Source organism: Seriola lalandi, unplaced genomic scaffold (genome assembly GCF_002814215.2).
Source record: "Seriola lalandi dorsalis isolate HSWRI2012SDOR001 ecotype SW California unplaced genomic scaffold, Sedor1 jcf7180002054850, whole genome shotgun sequence".
Classification (NCBI taxonomy): Eukaryota; Metazoa; Chordata; class Actinopteri; order Carangiformes; family Carangidae; genus Seriola; species Seriola lalandi.
This window is the reverse complement of record NW_019525403.1, coordinates 3,092,236-3,109,424: the sequence shown is the minus strand read 5'-3', so window position 1 is coordinate 3,109,424 and position 17,189 is coordinate 3,092,236. Positions and strand designations below refer to the sequence as shown.

At 38.8% G+C, this 17,189-nt stretch overlaps 1 protein-coding gene across 1 annotated transcript in view; it reads left to right on the top strand.

The window, feature by feature from the left end:
• The first annotated feature begins 2,559 nt into the window (after window positions 1-2,559).
• gucy1b2 (guanylate cyclase 1, soluble, beta 2) overlaps window positions 2,560-17,189 on the top strand; it is a 15,202-nt gene continuing 572 nt past the window's right edge. The window contains exons 1-15 of the mRNA XM_087179487.1: window positions 2,560-2,583; window positions 3,478-3,551; window positions 3,649-3,743; window positions 5,700-5,860; window positions 6,531-6,630; window positions 8,321-8,493; window positions 8,569-8,665; window positions 11,079-11,182; window positions 11,283-11,384; window positions 13,368-13,461; window positions 13,596-13,792; window positions 14,793-14,916; window positions 15,203-15,351; window positions 16,071-16,217; window positions 16,435-16,589. Coding sequence (XP_087035613.1) covers window positions 2,560-2,583; window positions 3,478-3,551; window positions 3,649-3,743; window positions 5,700-5,860; window positions 6,531-6,630; window positions 8,321-8,493; window positions 8,569-8,665; window positions 11,079-11,182; window positions 11,283-11,384; window positions 13,368-13,461; window positions 13,596-13,792; window positions 14,793-14,916; window positions 15,203-15,351; window positions 16,071-16,217; window positions 16,435-16,589 — 1,796 coding nt within the window. The remainder of the gene's footprint in view (window positions 2,584-3,477; window positions 3,552-3,648; window positions 3,744-5,699; window positions 5,861-6,530; window positions 6,631-8,320; window positions 8,494-8,568; window positions 8,666-11,078; window positions 11,183-11,282; window positions 11,385-13,367; window positions 13,462-13,595; window positions 13,793-14,792; window positions 14,917-15,202; window positions 15,352-16,070; window positions 16,218-16,434; window positions 16,590-17,189) is intronic.

Genomic DNA, 17,189 nt, shown 5'->3' with positions numbered 1-17,189 from the left:
CTCAGTCTGAGTCCAAAAGGTTAGTGAACTTGAGCAGTAGTAAAAGAGATGAATTAAAGATTCAGTTTCGTTATCACAGAGCGTACATTTATTTTCAATATCTAAAAATTTGGATAAGTATAAATTAGTTACATATATATTGTGTAAAATTTTAATGTGCACTTGTTTCACTTTATTGTTAATACAGAATTTGTATGGCAAAAGCCATGCTCTTTGCCAGTTAATATCTGTAAAGGTGTTATTCCAAAAAGCTTTCCCTCTAGGGCTAATTTTTCTTTTTTCATAAAATGTGTTACGAATGTGTTTATTATTGCAATTACTATCCATTATGTCTATGCCATTTACAAATAAGAGGGATTCTATCCTTAGAACTTCTTGAAATTGCAGGTGACTCTTCATCAGGTGGGATAAGCCGCAAGGAATAGCTTTTACTACAGAGTTAAATTCTTTGCTCGTTACAGGAAAGGACTTAATAAGAAGACTTTGAAATTTTGAATCTTTGTTTAACCGCAAAGGAATTTTCCCATTTTTCACACAGATTGTAAAGTAATAAAGCAACTGAGCTGTACTCGCCACCTCGACTTTAAAAACAAGATCTCAACAGAGCTGGGTTGCCTTGATTGGCACCTCATTCACAGAACAACACGAGGAATGAAGCAAGTTTAAGATCAGTCATCCAAATTAAAGGCAGATGTAGGAAGGTTGAAATGTTATCCCATTCCTCAATTTAGGTTTAAGAGTAGAATCGGTCACAATTATTATTTCTTTTTCAAACTTTGCCCGCTGAAGTGCTATAGCTCAACATGCTATAGCTGGTGCATCTCTGGATATTTGACTAGGTGGAAAGAATTAGAGCTGATAGGATCCCTCTTCAAGCGATTATTTCTGATATAACACTAGTCAAACATCTATCAGACATTTATTGGTCTCTAAAGATTTGGAAGGAAGTTCAAAAATTGTGCAATATACAGAAAATGGCAAAACTGTTGAGGTGGTGAGCCTTTGACAGCTATTTAAGAATATAATTTGACACAGCAGGACTTCTATAGATTTCCCAATGCAACGCTACTTGAAAAACAATCCTAAAAGATGCTGATTCGGAGAATCTAGAGGATGGAATGAAGAAACTTTTTTTAAATCGTCCTATAATTCTAAATCTAAAACTAAGATTATTTCCAGGATATACAAGTCTTTCTTAAACATAAAAGCAGGAGATACAGTGGAAAGCCACAAGCTTGCTTAGTTGTTAATTCTAAGTTAATTCTAAGTGTCCAGTTCCATTCGTTATCAATATATAACCAATAACTCCGATTTCTGGAGACAATGCCAGGTCGATAAATGCGGATCATTATCATATATTCTGATCCTGTGGAAGAATATCCATCAGACTTTAAAGGATGTATTCAGAACCACTATCCCTTTTAGATTTGATGCTCTTTACCGTTGCAATATCCCGCAAGAGATATACTCCAAAGATAGAACCCTAGAGAGAGAGAGAGAGAGAGAGAGAGCGAGAGAGCATAGTGTAAAATCTGTTCTACATTTGCTCCATTGTGGTTGAAGAATTCAGTGGGGTGACACCAACTACAGACATGGTGAGTATATCTTCTTATTTTGACATATTAAAGACAAGGGGATTAATACTAATATACTAATATAATATTCTTTCAGAGATGTAACATCGCCAACAATTGTCCATTGTAATGTTTTTGGGTTTTGAGTCAAAGAATGAATTGACGCAACCAAATGTTTTGTTCTTCTCACCACTAAAAACAATATAAAAAAATGTCATATTGCAAGTTCTATATTTGACATTTGTTTTTCAAAGGTCTATGGAAAGGATATGAAGTTACAGATTGTTTTCTATATTTGGCTGTTGGCACAGTAAAAATTCTGAAATATCATAGATAGATAGATACTTTATTTATTCCCGAGGCAAAATTCATTTAAAAGACCTGAGAACTGCAGCGTACCTGCAGTTTTTAATTCTTGATATATTCTTAAGGTGATAGAAGGCTGACTTTGTATTTGTCTGGCTGTTAAAATTCAGGTCTGAGTCCACGACTACATCAAGATTTCTGGCTTAGTTTTGTAGTTTTTAACATTATCGATTGAAGCCGAGTGCTGATTTTTAATCGCTCTTCCTTGGCCGGAAAAACAATTACTTCGGTTTTGTCTTTGTTTAATTGATTCCGGCACATCGAATCGTTCAGATGTGTAATTACCTATAGACACAAAGTAGTCCCTGTCCTTTGAGCAGGATTCAAACCAGTTCAGTACCAGCAAGTCCCACCCAGTTTTCCAGTCCGTCTAGTAACATGTTGTTGGAGATATGTTTTTCGCCACCTGCATTCAGCTTTTCGACACTCTCTTTTTTCCATGGAGATCCTTTCTTACCAGAGACAACCTTCACCTTAGTGGGTACAATAGCACTCTCTAGGAAAACACAGGAATGATCAGAGAGAGCAACATCAGTCACCGCAACCTTAGAAATGTTCCGACCCTCGGAGATGATTAAGTCCAGTGTCCTGAGGCTTAAGTTGAGTCATCAGCCGATACATGGCTATCGATTCTAGCATGCGGGTTTGAAGTGAGCATGAATGCAAAGCATAATCATGGTCGGAGTAACAGTTTCACAACTAACCCAGTGATACAACACTTCCTGGTCTCCCCCTATCCCATGGGTGAGCCATGCTGATGTCAGCCATGTGTTCGGGCCAAGGAGTCCGCAGAAGGAAAGTTGGAATGTGAATATGTTGCAATTGACTAAGTTTTTCCAGTAGCAGGGAAAAGTTTTTTTTTATGGCTCTCTGAGCAAGATCCAGTGTGGATAAAAACTTTCATATTGCTTGGGTGTGTAGAGAGGATAGCTACTAATATCTGTTAGCTTCCTGACAGATGTGTCAGTCATGGTTACATTTTCAGTCTTTGCCATTTCTACACGCTTAGTTATTGAGTCCCCGATCAAAAATATTTGCATATCTAGGTTCAGCATCATTAGTACTAGTTTTTGGGTACAATGACATAATTTACACAAAGTATGAAGCAAATCCAAGATAGTCAGGCAGGAAAATTTTCGAAAATCTGTTGATTTGACATGGGATTACCCAGTACGGAACACACACAGCAACAAGCGTATGTTAGACAAACTAAAAACATGAATATCATTAAAAGCAAAAAATTTCTTTATACATCATTTAACCGTAACACAAATAACTGAGGAGAGGGGTGTGTAATTTGTGTTGTGTGTATATTTCAGTATCATATTAAACATATTCTGCTGTTGATTTTATAGTATTAAAGTTTGCCAATTGGCAAACAATTGTAAATATTATGTGGGAAATTGATGTACTCTGTAGGTCCTGCAGCACCTCATTATTTGTCGATTAAGTATTATTAACATGTATGTATTTTGTGATGACATGCTCTTTGAATTTTAACACTGGTGACTAGATGAAATCTTTCTGTTCTTTGTAGTATGGATTTATCAACAGCTGCCTCCAGTCTCTGGTGGTGGAGAGGTTTGGTCAGGAGACCTGGGACAAACTGAGGTTTGGGCGTAGATACACACATATACATTATGAAAATATATATTAATGGATGATGACAATTGTGATGTTAAAAGTAAAGGTCATGTTTTTTGGATAGCTCTTTACCAGGGGTCCAGGATACCTTCATGACATATACAGTTTATGACGATATCCTGACACTAAGACTGGTGGAGGAGGTCTGCTCACTGCTGGGTAAGAGTTCAAATTCCTTTATATCCTGGCATCAGCCTTTCATTTCATTCATATCAGACTTCAAAATTTTCCCACCAATATTTCAGAACAGTCCGACCATCTGAGATATTTTGTACATTTTGATTGGTCATCGTGACGGCACTGTGGCACTTGGATAGATGATCATATCCATAAAAACGTGATTACAGTCTGGCTAGTTAGTTAGTGTCTTACTCAATGTAAGGTCAGTGCAGTGCAATAAGTTGAAATTGAATTACACTGTTTTGTTAAGTTGGAATAAAGTATAATTATCGTGTCCAATCAGCTGGCTTTACCGAAGGTGTAGAAATATCTGAGAGTATATGGGGGAAAACTGAGCAACTGTCATAGAAAACTGTCTGAATACTTATGTCAATGTGATGTTTCAGTTTTGCCTTTTTTTGGTACATTTGAAAAATGTCTAAGAATCTGTTGTCACTTTTTCATTATGGGATTTAGAGCGATGAGGGGAAAAATGACTGGTATCACTTTACAACGAGACTACCCTTATAAAGTATTTACGAACAGTTTATTACTAGTTTATCAATTAGCTCGTTAACACTTTATAAATCTTTTACATGCTGTTACAACACATTAGATAAGGAGAATTGCCGCCTTGCAGTTGTCTACCTCCACCACTCACACTAGTTATATATTGTTTATCCAGAATCATATGACATATTAACCATTTGTGTGAAATGTCAATGTCGGCATTTAAGTTTACAACCATTTATTTATCAGATACAAACATTTCTAAAGTAGTGAAAGTGTAAAACCCATCATCATTTATTAACAAGTTACTATTATTTATAACTGGTAAAAGGGAGCCTTATTACCAGCTATTACCAGTTACCAGTTACTAGTAACTCATAAATAAATGATGTGTTTCACATTTTACAATAAGGTTATAAATGGTCATTTGGTAAAATGAATGAATAGAAAGCATCAACTCAATCCTGCCAATGCATCAATGTAGGAAAAATATGTTTTTACTTGTTTATAATTGTTTATTCATAAAGTGTTCAAATCCAAATTGATAACTTAATTATAAACCATTTATAAACCCTTTATAGGAATTAGGTAATCTTACTGTAAAGTGGTTACCAATGAATTTAAGTGATATTGACAGAACAAATTTTTGAAAACAGAAAATGTAGCGACATAAATGTGGAAACTTCTCATTGTAATAAATGAGTAAAAGGAAGAATCTCATAGTTATTGCAGATAATATGTTTTTGAACTTTCTTGAAAAATGAAAGCGTGTAGGCGTCTGAGGTGTGAACCTGACGTGATAACTCAGGGTGTTAACGATGTCCCCGATGAAATCCAACAGGTTACACCCAGTGGGTGTTTATATAATTATTTAAACTCATGGCAGGTGCATTAAAAAAAAAAAAAACAATGCTACAAGCTTCACCAGTTTGAACCAGTGTGTTTTCTTTGAACAAAAGAGCTGTTACTCATCAAAAAAAAGTGTTACTATAATTCGGTAAAATTCTGGTAAAAAAAAAAAAGGGTATTCATCGCTTCTTTTGGGGGTAATGATTCCGGTTCTGCTTTAATTTAATTTAATTTAATTAAATTTAATCCCCTGTGAATGATTATTAAATGCATACATTTTGTATTTATTAGGCTCCACCATAGCGGCTGCTTTGTACATGATGGGTAAATTATTTATTTATACATGTACAGATCATATTTTACGTGGATAGAGTGAGAAACAATGAGTGCAGATGTGTAAGACATAACAAGAACTGTTTATTCCGGACATGTCAACAGGTTATTAAGCTCTTCCTAAGGGGCTAATTATCTAGATCTTTTGGGGAATAGGCTGTAATTGAATATCTGTGTTGTAATAAGACAAACATGAGTGCTGGGAGGTCAATATATAATTATATTTCATTAATATATCTATAATGTTTTGTGACACTGTTTCAGATGTTTCTGCCGACGTATTTCTGAAGCTCTTTGGAGAACATTTCTTTAATTTTTGTAAGCAAGCCGGCTATGACACCATGCTGCGGACACTGGGAGGAAATCTGATTGAATTCATTGGAAATCTGGATGCTCTCCATAGTTATCTGGCTCTGTCCTATCAGGTATGCTGGTGTGTCATTATTCCTATTTATATACCGATGACACGGATGAGACTTTGGTCATAGCTTGATGCATTTGTTAAGCGTGTTAAATGGCTAAAAGTCTGTTTATAGTCCTGTTTTTCTGGGAGCTAAATTTGCTGCTTAGCTATTCGTTAGCATACTTGCTAATGGCGTGATAGCATTTACGTACAGGCTTTGAAGCACAGCACCAGATAGCACACGGTGTGACGGCACAAGCAGCTTTTTCGATCTAGTTAAAGTTATTCAAGATTAAGAAGCTTCACGAAACAAAGACAGGATCTGATTGGGTTGACCTATGGTCTTGTGCTCCAATCAGAATCAACCTGTTAATTGCAGGCCTGTGGCACAAGGGGTTTTAACCTGTTTATGAAGGGGCTGATTATTGTTTGCTTCCTAATACAAATGTGCTAATTTGCCAGATGAGTGCGAGTGGGGTTATGCTTTTTATGCTTTATCTCCAGCATAAATGTTGTTGTCTGTTTTCAGCCTACAGCAGCATTTTACAGTTTCGGTTCACCTGAAAAAAATGGCAGAGACACACACACACAAAAGATAGATCCATCACCTCCCAGGCACCAACCCATCTCTACACTCACTGCTTTCATGAACTGCATTTGTAGTTCAAACTACCTGTTTCCTATTTCTTCAGGAAATGAACGCACCGTCTTTCCGAGTGGAGATGACGGACGGCGGGAAGATGCTGCTTCACTACTACTCTGACAGGAAGGGCCTGCACCCTATTGTACCTGGTATACTCACGCATCAGTATTTAACATCTGCAGAATAAAATAACAAGACTTTGCCCTTTAACTGGCAAACAGACCACAGTTTGGAGGGATTTACAGACCATCTGCAGCCATGTTGGTTTTATTAGCTGTACACATCACATGCACACATACAAACACGCAACTCTGAACGAAAGCCTGTCACATCCATGGTCATTTTCTGTTGTGTTTCACTCCACCTGTGAAAATGATAGGCATGACATTGGAGTGTGTGTGTGTGTGGCAGCCTGTATGTAAATAAAGCAGTTTGATACTGTGTTAATTTGAGCTATTTCCTGCCATTTTATCTTGTATGTGTCCATGACACCAATCTCATGTTCACTCAACTTGAAAGTTGTTGGTACGGTGGGAGCAGTTAACTTAATATTGTGTAACTCCACTCTTTGTTTAGCTGAATTCTCTGGATAGATTAGAAAAGACTCATGTATGCAAATCAGAACACAGCTTCCTGCATAGCATTAGAAAGCACGATGAGCATCAGTGGAAAAATGTCATTCATTAATAAGCTTTATTTCTCTTCATTAGAAGTAAACACAACACATGGGCCTGCTGTTAACTGTGCCGACAAATAGTAATATTTATCACTATAAAAAGCATGGTTCACACTCCCCCACAGACACACACTACACTCGTAGTAGAAATATTATCCGAGCTACAACACAGATACCTGCAAAGTTACTGCCTCAAGGGACAAAAAATGTTTTTCTAGTAGCTGTTAAAGCTCCACCTCACTATGGTAGAGGATTAGGGCCACATGTGAAATTTTTTTTTTTTTTTTTTTTTTAGAACTTTAATTTTAATCTTAGGATTCTGAGAAAAAAGTCAGAATTCTAAAAAAAAAAAAAAAAAAAAAAAAAATCATATGTGGTCAATTTTAGAAAGTCAGAATTCTGAGATTAATTTCAAAATTCTGCCTTTAATATCAAAATTCTGACTTTAATCTCTAAATACTTAGAAAAAAGTCAGAATAAGTCTGAATTCTAAAAAAATAAATAAATAAATAAAATTCTTACACCAGGTGCAGCACAAAGCATATATCTTTGCTAGTTTCAGTTGTAATTTTTATGACATTTAAAGCGGACATATTATGCTGTGTGCCAGCACTCATCAACAAACTGAAAATGTAATGTCAAAATACACAAAATTGGTTACTAACCAATCAGAAACGTCCTGCTGCAGTTGTAGAGTTTGAACTTCTTCAGCAGCCTCTCCCTCTGGATCAGATTCTGGATAAAAGTCGTGTGGTTGAACCAAATCGCTACCGACGCCAGGTCGCGGGTCACCGTAAACATTAGAGCACGGTGCTAGAAGCCCGAACGGCATCCCCTTCCGGAGAGGGGGTGTGGTCAGGCACAGCTCATTTGCATTTAAAGCTACAGACACAGAAACAGCCTGTTCCGAACAGGGCTGAAAAAGAGGGGTTTACAGGCATGCTGAAATATAGGATCGGAGTGGATTTTTTTAGCAAGAAGCTTCAAAGACGTGTTTTGGGGACCTCTGAGACTTATTTAAACTTGTTGAAAAGGAGCATAATATGTCCCCTTTAAGAACACGCCCTAAATGTACTTGCATACTTGCACCACACGCTTTAGTCCATGTGCTTTGGAACGTTAAAATAGACAAATATCTCCTTTTTCTTACCCCTACCCTGCAGGTATCATGGAGGCGGTTGCCAGGGAGTTCTTTGACAGCAAAGTGACCATGGTGGTTCTAAACCAATCAGAGGAAGATGAGCGAACAGGGAAGAAGGAGCATGTTGTGTTTCTGGTCAAACAGATCAACCAAGTACAAAAGACTATAGACCAGGACTACCCCAGTCATAAAGGGGTGGGTATCTGTGCATGTTTCTACATGTACTGTATATATACTATATATATATGTGTGTCATTGTTTGTTCCCCAGGAGGAATTTTTGAAAAGTATGAAGGACAGATATGTGTCACTGGCTGAGAAGAAGAGTGGCTGGGACCTGATCAGAGCTGTGGTCCTCGCAGAAAAAGGTTTGAATTTATGATTTTATAAACCTGTTCTCTTGACCTTATCTACTGTAGATGCTGCACGGAAGTACTTTACAGACAGCTAAACATTTGAGGAAACAGTCCCAGCTTGGAAGCTCACCTAAAACCTACCTAAACCTAAAAGTGTCGTAGGAAAATGTGTATTTCTGTTTGTGTATAAATGTTGCAATGCAAAATAACTCTAAACCTCATTAGAGTCCGTTGATGCCGGATTGCAACGCAACCAAATGTGACTTTCTGAGTAAGTTAACGATACAGAATGCGACAAATTAAAAGAGACACCGTCATAAAGTCTCTGAACTCTACTGGAGGATCAATACCATTCTTCATAAACATACAGTAGCAAGAAAAAGTATCTAAACCCTTTGGAATGACTTGGGTTTCTGCACTGATTTGTCATTAAATGTGACCTGATCTCCATCTTAGTCACAAATGTAGACCAACACAGTGTCCCTAAACTAATATAATAGAAACAATTATAATATTTTGTACTAATAACCTCAAACAAGAGCTTCCAGTAGCTGCTCATCAGACCTGCTAAATGTTCAGGAGGAGTTTTGGACCATTCCTTTTTAAGGAAATGCTTCAGACATATTCTCAGGATGTTCGGTTTGCATATTTTTCTGCAGGTCATTCCACTGTATCTCTACTTGATTATAGGTCTGGGCTCTGATTGGGCCACTCCAGAAAGTGGACTTTCTTTGCCTGAGGTCATTCTTTCGTAGATTTACTTTGATGTTTAAGGTCATTGTTCTGCTGAATCGCCCAGCTGCTCCTGAGCTTCAGCAGATGGATGTTGGGGTGTAGTGTGCAACGCCCTTTACGCCACACGTAGGGTGTACGCCCGATAGGCTCCAGCCCCCCCCGCGACGCTACTAGAGGATAAGCGGTAGAAAATGGATGGATGGATGGATGGATAGAACATGTAGATGTTAAGTTATTGTGGAAATCCTTCACCAAATTTGATTTTGAGCTTGTTGTGTATAGGTTGGCTACAATGGCCTTTGCACCTCACACATTACATGGAGACAATGAACTTCTCACTTGTTCACATATGGAAAAAAATAACATTAGAAATATTCATTGATTTTCTACCGCTGCAGAGCGACAGAAGAGAGTCGCCAAACATAACGCTTGTCTAACAAAGACAAAGTCGCTGAGGATCAGTAACGTCTCCAGATCAACTCCGAACAACGGAATGAAAAACTTGAAAACGGCTCCGGTGGATGCTTATACTTCAAGATCGCTGATTCGCTCATTTCGCTGTCAATCAAAAAGGGACTCAGCCTCAGACAGATCTTCCAATCACCATGCAGAAGCCGAGCGTCCGGGCCAGCCCACTGTCCCATAGACCCCCAGAGACGCTGAGCGTCCGATGGGCGGGACAAAGCCCAGCATTTATCCAATGACCGTCTAGTTTCGCTGCAGTCAGTAGCTTTTTTTAAGTAAGACAAAGCGACTGTTTGATCCAGAACCAGCAGGTTCAGGATCCACCGCCTAATACCGTATTTATTTTAGCATATTCATATCTATCCATTATATTTATTATATACACACACAACAGACCTAACATGTTTGAATTTAAAGAACTTGTATGATTTAAACAAATTGTCCTTTCACATATGGACAAATATATGTGATGGACCAGCACCTGCCTTTTCTTCTGTGTCCGGCCTCATCAATCATCAACAACCACATTACAGTAACACCTTGGAGTATTCATATAGTCAACACTTTTGTACATATATATATGTACGTATTTTAACTTTTTATTGTTATTTCCTGTTAATATGTTTATTGGATGCCGCACCAAACACCGAGCCGAATATCTTGTAAATAAAAACCTACCCGGCAACAAACCTTATTTTCTGATTCTGCCTTTGTGATGATGTCATCATCCCGTCCTCATGCTGCTGTAGCCTGACTAGCCTTGCCTCCACATTTTTATAGGTAAAAACATACTGTTTGTACGACAAATATCCATAATTTGTTTCAATACTATTAACAATCATTAATGCACATATAAATGATAAAGAACATGGGGAAAAAAACAACATGATTAACTGGACAGGGGCGAAGAGATGAAATGCTGAAGCAGCACGATCTTACACTTTATACCTTTAAGCCTTTAGCTGTTTTTATGATTGTGGTGGAGACATATTGACACTGACGCATTGCTCCAAAATCTCTTATGGTTCAACTGGCTTGAGATCAGGTGCATATGATTCGCATTATCATCATCCTCGAAGCATCAGCGTTCCTTCCAGCACCATCGTCTTACTGTTTCTCCATTCGTTTTTGAGGTTCTTTTAAATTTGCCGCCCATAAAAACCAGGATAAATAAGAGTAGCTTATCCAACGTTGACGAAATGGGTGTGTTTGATTTACTCCCTAGGCGGCCACCGGTGCACCTTCAGACCATGTTACCCAGAAAAGCTGTGGATGGAAGAGAAGGCTTTCTGCAATGCTTTTCCCTTCCATATTGTCTTTGACGAAGACGTAAGGGTCAATGTATCCGACTAAATTTAACTGAATTCTGAAAATATTTTGGGGTTTTGGGTTTAACTTGTCTGTCTGTCACTGTTTTCTAATCCGTCAGCTGAAGATAAGGCAGACAGGGGTGAATATACAGAAGTTTGTTCCAGGTCTTCAGGCCAGAGACGCTACACTGGATCAGCACTTCACTGTTATACACCCACAGGTAAAAACACAGCCGCAGAGCTAAGAGTTCATAGATTTAGTAACAGAGGTGTGAGGGGTGTAAAACAACACTAACAACTGGAATGAACTGAATAGTGCAGTATGGAATCACAGCATTTAATCCTGGAGAGGTTCAATTTGCTTAGTTGATCTTTAAATATAGAATATATGCACATGATCAAGCAAGTATGTAGTTAAGATATCTATTCTGACCTACCACATATACAAATATACAAACCAAAACAGAAAATACATCATGGGCACGTATTGAAAATATTTTAAAGGGTAAAAGTAGCTCCTAACTTGCCGATTTAGGAGAAACTCCTAAAAAACGACGGGCGTGTCAGTCCTAACTTTAGGACTCCTATGAGTAATTCACAAAGCCGCTTAGCTCTAAAAGTAGCTGCTAAGTCTGGGTTAAGCTTGTATTTGTTTATTTCTCAGTGTTTTTTTTGTTGTTGTTATTATCACTGCGGGATGCTGCGCATGCGTTTTCACCTGCACACACCTGTCTTTCATCAACCAATCGATGTTGTCCCTGCAAGCAAGCTCGTCCTTGAAAACTGACGTAAGCCATAGCAACAGAGTTGCACTCTTAGCTAAGGAGTTTTCACTTTTCCTTAGTGAAAGTTGGACGCAGCAGCTTTGTGAAGAGGACTTAGGACTTCTTTGGTTAGAAACTTTTAGTGCAACTCAGGAGAACTCTTAGTGGTAAGATAAAATGCTTTGTGAATAGAGGCCCTGATCACTACAATGACAACAATGCTGATTAGTGACAACAACAGCCACTTAAACTCAGCTGGATCTGAAACAAGGAGATTTATGTATTGCCCTCCCCGACCCGGTGTGTCCAGGAAGGTGTATTTCTAAATCCTGCTGCTGTCTGTATGTATAAAACAAAGAAGCAAAACTTTAGCTTCCTTATAGCTTGACTGCAGGATTTATTCTGCAGCACTGCCTCCAAGAGGTTTCTAGGTTCCTCACAGGCGATATGCGCCACCTATTGACCTATTCAAGTATTGCACTAACATATTAACAAGCGAAGTAGAATAAGTGAAGTACAATGAAATTAGCATTTAACCAGTATTAACAACACTATGAAATAAAAAAATAAAGTCAGTCTTTATCATTTAACTTATTATGTGCTTCTAATACAATAGCATTGAAGGCATATATTATTATTCTACATACTTATTCATCTTCCGTATCAAAATTTTGGCACGTGCATGCGGATTAATTGGGAATGGTGTGCTATGACTTGTGCGATTTGATTAACCATGGTGACATAAAAGGCGATGAAGGGAGAAAAAAATTCCCATCAACCGCAATACAAATTCAGGAGCTGATTTCCCGAGAAATCCATCGCTACTCTTTCTGAACAGTCACATTTTTGTTCTTAAGCCCATAAGTCCTTTTACATCTTTCGTCGATCTCACGTTTTCCATCGAGGTCGCAGTGAAGTGGTTAGAGAGGAGATTATTTTGATATTTCGTCCGAGCATTCCAGGATTATCCTTAATGTGCAAACCTCCAAAAAAAAAAAAAGGCTACAGTCTCTCTACTCTCCAGCCTTTGTCAATGGGACATGGTCACACTCGTGAAAATGAAAAATGCCTTTGGAGAAGTTACATTGTGGTAAATTGTGCCATTGATTATTGAAGTGAAACAGAACATTTTCATCTCATGTAATGTATCAAAGCAAGAAAAAATCAACACCAAATTACTTATAAAATGTTTATTTAAAGACAGCAGCAATTAAAACACAATAGCTGTTTTAAGGATTACCCAAATACAGACAAAGATAAAGGTGCAAGGAGGTAATTTAATAACAGAACTGAAGTAGTTGCAAGACAAAAAAAAACTCAGAACAGGGATGTAGGACGTACTATCAAAATAAAGCAGGAAATTACTCCAAAGAGTCCAAATCATAAGTTGAATTATGAAGTGTAGTAGAATAGTGTAAATATTAAAGCCTCTTTCTCCAGGTGACTTTAACCATTGAGAGCATCAGGAAATTCATCAACAGTCAATTTGTCTTGAAGAACTACAATGACCAACATTCCACGCTCAAACTAAGAGGTAAAACACAACTGCAGTCATTTTTATAAGCCACGCCCACAACCGATCGAATCAACTTCATCTATAGCTATAGAAATACAAGATGAGAAACCTTCTGCAGTGCAATTCTGTGTTTATCTGTGTTTTATCTGCAGGTCAGATGTTGTGGATGGATTCTCTTGGCTGTATGTTGTACCTATGTTCTCCAAAGCTACGAAGCCTCAAGGAACTCCGAGACGTCGGCCTTCACCTGGCTGACCTGGCCCCGCACGACGTCACCCGAGACCTGGTTCTTCTCAACCAGCAGCGTCTAGCAGAAATGGAGCTGACCAACCAGCTGGAGAGAAAAAAAGTAAAGCGGCCTCTGGGTAATGTAGTCTTTGGTGAGAGTCCGGACGAACCGGCGGCTCAGTTTATAACGGGAGAAGAAACAGCTCGATGGAGATGATAATGTTGTGGTATAAAATGAGATCATGATGTCTCAACAACTACTGGATGAATTCACATGTTCATGTTTCCCACAAGATGAATTATAACATTGTGGGTCATATTCAGTATATTAATTCAGTTATTTTTAATTGCTTTTTATGTCATGATTAAATGAAAAACATAAATGTTAAATGGTTATTATTTCGTTTTTAATCTTTAATAAATGAATGTCACATTAAAATCGAATCACAAGACTGAAAACAAACTGAAGAGATGTATTTTATTTCAGTGTTGTCCAGCAGAGGGCAGCAGCGACCCGCCAAAGCTAAATACACTGTAACTAGTTCCCATGAGTTTTCTCATGAGGTGAGAGGAGGGAGAGTGACACACATCATTTAAATGGAAAACACTCAACTTTCCAGTCACAGGTTTGGTGTGTGGGCCATAGAGCTAATCCGCAACAGACAGGCTTTCGCATTAAAACAATTTCCTGTCGGTGAGTGGCCTGAAGGGGGCGCTGCTGTTCACTCTGCATTTGTAGTTGTAAGCGATGGATTGCGCTTCTGGCAGCTGTACAGACACTTTAGTGGGATCTTGTTGGCTGAACTCTTGGTAAGTGTTGAGAGCTACATTCATCAGTTAGCTGGGTTAACAGTAGCCTACAGTAAACATCTGGTTTAGGGAGAAGGATAAGCTAATGCTAACCATATTATCTTATCAAATCAAGCTGTTTAGTCAGTGAAATGTGTACACACTGATTGAAATTGACTTGTCATGATGACCACTCATTCACTTTTCAGTTTAGAAATGTTTTATCAACCTTCGGTTTATACAGATTTGAATCTTGAGAATATGTGTAGAGTGTTTTAAAGGTGACACAGCAGTGTGTGTGTGTGTGTGTGTGTTTGTGTGTGTGTGTCCAGGAGGAACTGAGAATCCTGTCGCATCACCTGGAGGCTGAAAAACAGAAGACTGAAACTCTGCTGTACGCCATGCTTCCACGTCACATCGCCAACCAGCTTAAAGACGGGAAGAGCGTAAAGGCAGGTGAGTCAGTCAGTCAGTCAGTCAGTCAGACAACCCAGGTGTGTGTGTCTGCTTTTCTATTCCTTTAAGTATTTATTCATTTATTTTGTTAAATCCCCATTAGCCAGTCTTTTGTGACCAGGCTACTGCTCCAGGGGCCCCCCTAAATCTCTAATACACATGGCAGCTCTATTTCATCACTTCACTTTCCATTTCCCATCTTCAGAAAAATAACAAACGTAAAATTCTTATACACAGGAAAGTCATAGTGTTTTATACATATCTATCTCTTATCTGTCTTTTCCAGGGGAGTTTGAGGTGTGCACTATTTTGTTCAGTGACGTGGTCACCTTCACTAACATCTGCGCCGCCTGCGAGCCCATCCATGTCGTCCACATGCTTAACTCCATGTACTCGAAGTTCGACCGACTCACGAACATACACGACATCTACAAGGTATTATCTTTGCTGGATCTCCCGGTTTCATCTCCACGGGAGGGTCAGGTTCAGTTGCGTTTGAAATAAATATTTATAGATACAGTTATAAAAGACCAGTCACGCTCAAACAATGAAGATATTGTGTTGAAGCCAAAATGCGCCGTTGTATTAGATTATCGTTGTATATATATTAATAGACCATAATTACAGTAAACAACTATTTGTCACATCTAGCTCCCACTCTTAGGTCTTGTCTGTCATTCCAGCCATTCCCCTGTGTCTAAATGTTCTTAGACTAAGCTGTCTGTGCAAATTCTCATTCGTCCAGGTCATTGTTATCTCTCTCTCAGATTAAATCGAAGGCAACTGGACTTGTATTTGTCTGTGGAAGACGTTCCGCCTCTTATCCAAGCGGCTTCATCAGTTCTTATGTATTGGTCTCTCTAGTCCGCACTAGTCTGACCAAGAAAGTGGAGTAGGACCCAGGTCATTGTTATCTCTTTCTCAGATGAAATCGAAGGCAACTGGTCTTCCACAGACAAATACAAGTCCAGTTGCCTTCGATTTAATCTGAGAAAGAGTTAGACTAAGCTTCACTTTTGTGACATGGATTCTTGGACAATGGATTGGATACCTCCGGCTGCTCTTAACACCTTTTTTACAATAAACTGTCGAACTTTTCTTGTTATGTGATACTTTGATACTGGTCAAATATTTTTTTCATTGGTTTCCTAAAGGTTGAGACTATTGGAGATGCGTACATGGTGGTGGGGGGAGTCCCAGTCCCTATAGAGACACATGCTCACAGAGTGGCGAACTTCGCTCTGGGGATGAGGATAGCCGCCAGAGAGGTGACAAACCCTGTAACAGGAAAACCCATACAGGTGAGCAGTGGTTTCTGAGTTTCTCATCTGACCAACAAAACCTGAGCAGTGAAATTCCTGAAGGGAAGGGGAGGAGGAATTATAGTCTGTGGTTCTCCATTTGGTTCTTTGATGGCACATACAGATCAGATCAGTTTTTACTGCTTTGAGGACTCCTTATGTAGTTGTCTTGTATTCCAGCCTGTGTGTATGTGATGACGTGGTGTGTGTGTTTCAGATCCGTGTGGGTCTCCATACCGGCCCGGTGTTAGCTGGGGTGGTGGGGGAGAAGATGCCCCGATACTGCCTGTTTGGAGACACCGTTAACACTGCGTCCAGGATGGAGAGTCATGGACTACCTGACCACATTCACCTCAGCGCCTCCACATACAGGTGTGTGTGTGTGTGTGTGTGTGTGTGTGTGTGTGTGTTGTCTCACCATCTGCCTCATAACAGCCAGGGACTCCAAACTAATGATGCACTAATGTGAGTGATACTGAGTCTTGGATCCACACTTAGGAATTTACTGATACTGATTAATATCAAATCACGGCCAAGTTTGATGGATGGATGGATGGATGGATAGATAGATAGGAGGTCTGATGTGACACTTTGTTGATACAACCACAGGAGCAAAATTGCAGAATTTATTTTAGCAGAAAAGCACTGGCTGGTGAATTTTATCCCGTACATCCAAAGCTTCCTTATTTCGTAAAAACTGAATCTCAGTGTCACAGAGCATCAGCTAACAAACCTCATTTTATGCTTTTACATTTGTGATGAAAAGTCAACAGCAGCTTAGTTTAAATATCCTTTAATATCATGTGGATCATACTCTTACTGTTGTAAACATTTAAACGTATGTATCTAAGACAGCTGCCCAATTGGCAATAAAGTCCTGCACATACATGGCTGAAGTACAGTAGGATCTTGTAGAACTTTACTTATTCTTCTTCTGGCTCTCTGTATACTCTTTGCAATCCCCACATTCCC